The 7,958-nt window shown below is 38.6% G+C and overlaps 1 protein-coding gene and 1 non-coding gene across 2 annotated transcripts in view; one reads left to right on the forward strand and one right to left on the reverse strand.

The window, feature by feature from the left end:
• The window catches only part of AASS (aminoadipate-semialdehyde synthase), a 67,897-nt gene that overhangs the window by 1,117 nt on the left and 58,822 nt on the right, over positions 1-7,958 (reverse strand). Inside the window, exons 20-23 of the mRNA XM_025381198.1 lie at positions 3,886-3,981; positions 1,987-2,102; positions 1,253-1,341; positions 233-409 (exon numbers count right to left, since the gene is read on the reverse strand). Of these exons, the coding sequence (XP_025236983.1) occupies positions 233-409; positions 1,253-1,341; positions 1,987-2,102; positions 3,886-3,981 (478 nt within the window). The remainder of the gene's footprint in view (positions 1-232; positions 410-1,252; positions 1,342-1,986; positions 2,103-3,885; positions 3,982-7,958) is intronic.
• Positions 4,109-4,170, forward strand: LOC112621919. Its single transcript, XR_003118845.1, has one exon. It is a non-coding gene; the product is annotated as a U7 small nuclear RNA (small nuclear RNA).

Below are 7,958 nucleotides of genomic sequence, written 5' to 3' on the forward strand. Positions count from 1 at the left end.
CACTCAGCCACCTTGTAATTGAGCTGGAGCGAAAATCAAGTCTATCTCCAAAGCCCCCATGCTTTACTCACCAACAGGGGCCCTCCCTGGCAGTCCGCGCTTGGATCTTCTAAGATGGCTCACTTTTAGTGAATGCCTGTGTTACACTCAAAAGCAATTACTTGATGTCCAGGCACCAAATGACTTGGAGGTGATATGGAAACAGGCTCATGCCTCAAATGAGCAGACTTACCGTCAAGCAACATTTTGGCTGCCATGGCGGTGGGTAACCCCACAGTTTTAGCCATGGCTGAAAAGCCATTGATGTCCCCATAAGCCACAAGATCAATCGTTTTATTTTCTAAATGTCCAGAAGGATGTCTGATTCCAAAGCTGTCTCTCATCACAATCATATCTTTTTCTTCAGGACCTTAAAACAAATAAAGATAAGTAAAAATGCCACTATCATTACAACTCAAATATCGTCTACCATCTCCTCCTCCTGCCCTTCTGGTTTTAAAAGTTTTCCCTCCTTTTATATATGATCACTAGACAATTAATTACACAGCTTTTTAGCCCAAAGTCAAAGTGAAAACCTCAAGGAAATTAGAACTCTGATTGCATTCCTTTATCTGGGATGGTATCACCGTATCCTGTTTACAGACACAAAGGCACTGCTTTAGAGGCCTTTTAGTGTGCTCCAAAAATGCTTCTTAGGCATTTGCCTAATGCATTAAAAAAAAAAAAAAAAAACGTAATGCCAGGCACAGTGGCTCATGCCTGTAATCCCAGCACTTTGGGAGGCTGAGGTGGGCGGATCACCAGGTCAAGAGATGAAGACCATCCTGGCCAACATGGTGAAACCTTGTCTCTACTAAAAATACAAAAATTAGCTGGACATGGTGGCGCACACCTGTAGTCCCAGCTACTCAGGAGACTGAGGCAGAAGAATCTCTTGAACCTGGGAGGCAGAGGTGCAGTGAGCTGAGATCACACTACTGCACTTCAGCCTGGTGACAGTGCAAGACTCCATCTCAAATAAATAAATAAACAAACAGTAAAACTATGTTTTTCCTTTTCTATAATAACTATCTTTATTTTTACTCAATAATTCTCAAATTCTTCTCCCTGGAAAAATAGTCCAATTGCCTTTTCGTCACACCACATCTTCCCATTCCAGCTGCTTGGCGCCAACCTTCCAATATGATTATCTGCACTGACTCTATCTTATGATTCTTCTTCAGGTATATTTAGCTAACACTTCATAGCCTACCATAGGAAAGCTTCATGACCAAATGCTTGGAGAGGGCATCCACAATGGACTCTGCCTGAGGGACTTCTTCATCCCCAAGTAAGCCCAACCTGAAAAGCACAGGAGATGGCTGCATTAGTTCAAGTCCTATACATGTTCTCATTTGGGAAGCAAAAGGGAGCTCCTTGAATTTAATCTTGAAAGGGCAGAATTACAAGATGGTCACTCAAGTTGTAGGATTTTCCTAAAGTGTAAAATAATAACAATATCAATGTTTTAACCTTCAGAATCATCTCCAGACTCACCCAGGCACTACTCCCCGGAGCAGGGCAGAGATGATGATGCATTGTAATCCCATGTTCTTACAAAGCTCTTTATGAGATTAACTTAGAGGTTAGTTCTCCAACATTAAGTATACCAGCAGGATGCCACAGCAGTCATATGAAAGAATGTTTTAATGTAATATTCTCTGACTACTCAGAATCTCCTACAGGAAAGCAAAAATACCCCACTATGCTTGGGAACTGAGTGATAAAGTGTTTCCAGATAAGCATTTCTCAAATTATAATTGCCACAGAGCTCCTTTTTTTATCTACTCTCTATGACCACATGAACATGGCACATGATAATCTCTCTACCCACATTACAGCAACAAATTAATCAAAGACAAATGTAAAATATTTAACTATTTTTAGTAGAAATTAGCAATCACTGATCCAGTATATTTTGCTCTAAGTTAAGTGGTGGGTGCCTACCATTCAGCAGCCTCCAACTGGGTATTGTCTCCTCCTAGTTTCTTAAGAACAGCTTCCTTCAACACATCATGCTCAGAGGAGGGTGAAATCCCAACTAGGTCACAGAGGAGTTGTTTCTGGTTAGAAAAATAAAGACAAAATTTCTAAGTCCCTAATAATTTTTTTTAAATTAACTTAAAAATTATCCTACTAAAACACTGAACTTCAAAAACACCTCAAATTTTAAAATTAAAAATAATTGGAAACAGGTAATTGTAACACATACACATACATATACGCATCTGCATACCTACACATCAATAAATAGCAGCTATTCCAAAATGATACTTCACCAATAAAAATGGGTTCTAAGATCAACTCAATACAAAACAGATGGTGTGCTTCTTACTAGCACATTCCCTGTCTTTGTATATCCTCTCTATCACTATTTTTTTACCCATTCTCCCCCTACCCTCCAGCAGTCCATTTTGACCAGGATGAAGTGGAAAAGGCTTACTGCAGTGGTTGCCAGTAGCAACCCAGGTTCTTTTGTAGGTTCAAGAGATAAGAAAGACGTTGCAGTTAATAAAATCTCAAAGGAAGAACATGTAAACAGTAGCCATAGTTTTTTTCTACTTTCGAAACAAGACTTTCTCTAGGCTCCCAAAGGAGATGCTATGCTCTAGATCAGGAGTGAACCAATTGGTTCACAGACCAAATTTGGCTCACTGTGTTTCATTAAATAAAAAGTTTTATTGAAACATAGTCATGCTCATTGGTTTATGTATCGTCTATGGGAGAAGTGAGTGGTACTGACAGAGACCATGTGGCCCATAAAGTCTAAAACATTTATAACCTGTTTTTTTTACAAAAAAGACCATCCCTAAGAATGTCTGCACCAACCTTCTCAAGCCAGCTGCCTGAACCCCAGGTTCTCTCTGCAGATATTTATTCACTCCTACCCAACAAGTAAATTTATGAAAGGTAAAACTTAAGATTGGAAAGGTTCACAAATGCACACACAAAAAAATGAGTGTAAAAGCATCACAAAGAAGTGATGAATGCTTAAGGTGGTAGATACTCCATTTACCCTGATGAGGTTATTACACATTGCATGCCTATTTCAAAATATATCATGTCCTCCATAAACACACACACCTAGTATGTACCCATAAAAAATTAAAAAATAATTTTTTTAATGAAACTAGCTAGTAAGAATACCAAAACTTTTTTCTGAGATTTAATAGAATTAGCAACATTGGTCCTTTTCTCCTTGTGACACATTTCTGGCATTTCTATTGGAATATGGGCACACTAGTTTAAGTTGAATGACCAGCTGGTAATGAGTTAATTCTGAGCAGTTAGTGGAAGCTCTACTTCACATTCATTTCCAAGCCTCCAAAGTTCATTCCAACTCTGAGGCCTTAAGATTTTGGTAGAACAAAAGGTGGACACATAAGCTTGGTAACTGAAAATCAAAACACTCATAGTTCTAAGTAACCACATGAGAGTATTGACAAGATTTGGAGGTTGGGAATCCAGTTCTGTAATACACTAGTAACTCTCCTGGATTCTCACCTTCAGGAAGCCCAAGTGACTCCCATCACTGGGTCACCACTTAGACGACTGGAAGAGCTCAGAGCTTAATGCAGAGAGCAAATCCATCTCTTACCATAGCTCAAGGAGCAGTCAAATGATGTAAGTTGCTGCAGGAAATAGGCCTGATATGTGTCAGCCCCACACCCTCTCCATTCTTCCACAACAGTGAGGGGAAAGGGGGCTTCAGAATTACGATTTATCTTCCTGCTCATAAGCTAATAAATGGGTTCTTTTGTTGATCCAAAGCAGAGTTCACCCCCGACCATTTCAGAAGGTATTTCTGAAGAGGAGCAGATAGAACGTAATTCCGGAGTCACTCACCCAGGTGAGAAAGTTGGCCTCAGGTCTGAAGGCAGGAAGTGCTTCTCTGTTTATAAGACCTAATTTTACAAATCCATTCAAAGCTTTCATATATCCCTGAAACAAGAATTAATAAGCAGTATATAAAATGTTTCTCTTCCAATGAAAAAATATAAAATATTTTTGAAAAGAGGGATCTATTTTCATAACTAATTTAGAAAATAATTGTTTATATTGATGATATGAATGCTACAGCTCTTTTAGAATTTGCCAAGCAGGTTTTCTCATCTTTACTAGAAACCCCTCTCCACAACCCACCAAAAAAAAAAAAAAAAAATGTATTGATGATATAGTTACAACTAATTTCAAACTCAAACTGAGATCAATAGTGTCATAACAATTCCACTGGTTTACATAAAAGACCTTGCAAAACTTAGGTCTTTACTTCTGTTTCTGGGTAACATGTGAATGAAATTTTCTGGCAGCATAAGGGCAAATTTTCTTATGTGTTATATGCTGTCAGCTCAGCAGAATATTATGTAATAGAACAGTCAGTTGAGCTCTTTCTTATAATGGAAGGAGGAACTTGTAAGAATATCCTCCCCAAAAGCAGATAATCCAATTTACTGATTAGAGCCACTACCCCCAAGATATATGGAGAGATGAAAAAGAGGTAGGAATCAGAGAGATTTTTCTAAGATAATGATGACATCACCACTCTGATAAAAATTCTTCGTATGTCTTTCATTGTCTACAAAGCAAACCTGAGGTCCTTGGTATAGTATATAAAACCCATCACAATATGCTCATCTAACCTAACTCACAGATCTCCACTTTTACTATTCCCCAAATGCGCTGTGTTCCTCCAGAAACCAGGGCCTCTGTATATGCTGCTCCTGTAACTGGAATGTGTTGACCATAATTCCTCATTTACGAAATGTTTTCTCCTCCCTTCAGACCTAGTTTAGCACCTCTTCTGAGTCCCCTAGGTGAATGGAGACTCCCTTCTTGTAGCATTTTGTATATACCTTTATCATGGCAATTAATACAGCTTGTAATTAATTGTCTATTCAGCTGCTGTACTGTAGGTATTGAAAGGAGGGATATAATATCTTTATTATATTATATTATGTTATATTATATTTTATTTGTGTGCATATTCTTCATCCCAATACCCACTTCGGGGCAGATAAGTCAAGCAAATAATGCCTAGTCCATGGTGAGCAAAAATGCATCACCACTGATGACTAAACTGTAGAAGAGTAGTATATTAATAGGTGCTAGGTTAGAGGAAAACATAGCTGTGGGAGCACAAAAGAAGGGGAACTCACATAGATGGGGCTGGGTGGTTCAAGGGGAAGGAGTTAGGGAGGATACCATAGGAAGGTATTCAACATTATTCAACATTCCAATCCATTATTCAGCATTCCAATCCCCTAAAACAGAACAAATGGCTGGATAAATAGATTCTGAATAATAGATGAAGTGAAGAAAGACCATAATGGTTTATTCTCCAGTGTGCAAATGGAAAGCAGGGTGAGAGGGCTAAGACAAGAAATTTTGCAGCTACTGTAATTACTGCTCAAGCAGAGAGAGAGAGAAGAAAAGAGAGAGAGGGAAGTAATTCTAGGGAGCAACAGAGTTTTTAAAATATAAAATAGTTCCTGTAACCATCAGATACTTCACTACTGAATGTCTGGTCAACTAGCAATTTTCACATTTCTAAAGGTTATATTGTTCAAACTGTTTAAAGGTTACTAAAAAAAGAATTCTCATTTGCTCTAATCCAAATGCAAATATACTTCAAAGAGGAGAAACAGAAAAGTAATATCACTAGCTTGTTTAGCTTGCTTCTGGGACCTGTTAGGTGCTAGAGATCCCTTTATCCAACATCTAAAATGCTGATTTCTGAGCTATTTATTAATCTCAGAAATATATTTTTATGCTGACCCCTAGAAATGAATTTATTTTAGGTATTCATTCATCAATAAGCATTTAGCAAACTGCTGCCATATGTCAGACTTGTGCTAGGGAATGAGGCCACAGAGACGAAAAAAAATGCAGTCCCATCTATGCAGAAACTGCAGTCAACAGAAGGGTCAGATAAGTCAAGTAAATAATTCCTAGTCCATGGAGCGCAAAAATGCATCACCACTGATGACTAAACTGTAGCAGAGTATTATATTAATATGTGCTAGGTTACAGGAAAACATAACTGTGGGAGCACAAAAGAAGGGGAACTCACATAGATGGGGGTGGGTGGTTCAAGGGGAAGGAGTTAGGGGAATACCATAGGAAGGTGCTATTAAGCTGCATCTAGAAGGACAAGCAGGTGACAGGCAGGCAGAGAAGGAGAGTAGCCAAGGCCTCTTTGTCATATTTGAATGATGGTATCTCATCTCCAATACTGGAAAGAATGTTAGGGTTACCAAAGGGTTGCTGGCATTGCCCAGGAGGGTGGCCCTTACGATTATGAGCACTGTGACATCTTCCATCCTCAGAATCTGTGGGGATGTCTCCCACTTGCACACCTTGTTGAGACCTTTATTCAATGTTTAAATCTATTCAAATCCTTCATTCCAGGATCTATATGTTTGTCAAAAGACTATACTGAAAGCCATATATCCTAACTACTGGCCAAAAAAAAAAAAAAAAAAAAAAGTTACTACTCATATTCTTTGAACAAATTGAAGAAAAGAGATGAAGAAATCTGCCAGAGCTGGGGATAGTATGCATGAGTTCAGACTAGAATTTCTACTGTGCCTAAAGGTTGGTAGAAGAGCCACAGCTCCTAGATCTCAGGAGGACATTGTCATTGATGTCTCATTTGATTCCTGGACAATGAAAAAGTCATATTCATGGAGTACAAGCACCTACTCTCTAGGAGCTTACAATCTCTTTGGGGAGACAAGAAAAATATACATAAAATTGTAATTTAAAATGCTGACAAGTAAACACTAAGTGCCCATAAATGTAACAGAAGCTCTCAAGAGTAAGAAATACAGTGGTTGTTTTCTTTTTAAGAACAGATAGGTGGGTGAACCTGAAAGACATTTTGCTAAGTGGAATAAGTGAGACACAAAAAGTAAAATATTGCATGATCTCACTTACATGCAGAATCCTTTTTTTTTAAAGGAAGTAAAATATGCAGAGACAGAGAATAAAACTGGGTTACCAGGGGCAGGGTTGCAAAGAAGAAAAGAACAAGGCCTGAAGGAGTACGATACAAATACTTGGAGGAAAATTTCCAGGCAAAAGAAACAGCCAGCAAAAAAAGATAAGAGAGCGACAGAAAAGCAGGCACAAGATTGAAGAGTCATCACTGACAGGTCCATGTGCCTTACATCTTCCAGTTAAAAAGATAATTAGAGAATACTAGATAACACACATGAGACAAATCCCGTCTCAGGCCTTAGCCAGAAAATCTCACAAGACAGACAGATTTGCAGCCAGGTCTCTGATCTTGAGAGACGCATGTATTTTAGGCATGCTGGTTACATTAGGTTGAGTTGAGTGCCCTGTCGCCAAATTCATGGGCATCCAGAGCCTCAGAATATGGCTTCACTTGAATGTTTGCAGAGAGAATTAATTAAGGATCTCAATATGAAGTCAACCTGGATTTAGGGTGAACCCTAAGTCCCATGACTAGTGCCCTAATAAGAAGGGAGGCAGCACAGTGAGACATACAGAAGAAGGTGATATGAAACTGAGGCACAAATTGGACAGATGTGTCTCAAAGTCAAGCCTCCAAAAGGCACCAACCTTGCTCACACACACCTTGATTTCAGACTTCTGGCCTCCTGAATGGTGACAGAATAAATCTCTATTGTTTCAAGCTACCCAATTTGTGATATTATGCTAGAAAACTATTAAACCAGTTGTCTTGATTTGGTTACACTTGTAACTGCTTTTTTTGTGATCAACAAATGTGTAGTGGACATTTGCATTTATGCTCCTAGAATGTACTCCCCATTTTGTGGTTTAAAAACATTTTGGATTTGCTCTGGGGAGGCCCCTTTAATCTTGTCTGTTTCCTCCACCCCAGTCCCCATTTTTTTTTTTTTTTTTTTTTTTTTTTTTTTTTTTTTTTTTTT

This window comes from Theropithecus gelada, chromosome 3 (assembly GCF_003255815.1).
Source record: "Theropithecus gelada isolate Dixy chromosome 3, Tgel_1.0, whole genome shotgun sequence".
NCBI classification, from domain to species: domain Eukaryota; kingdom Metazoa; phylum Chordata; class Mammalia; order Primates; family Cercopithecidae; genus Theropithecus; species Theropithecus gelada.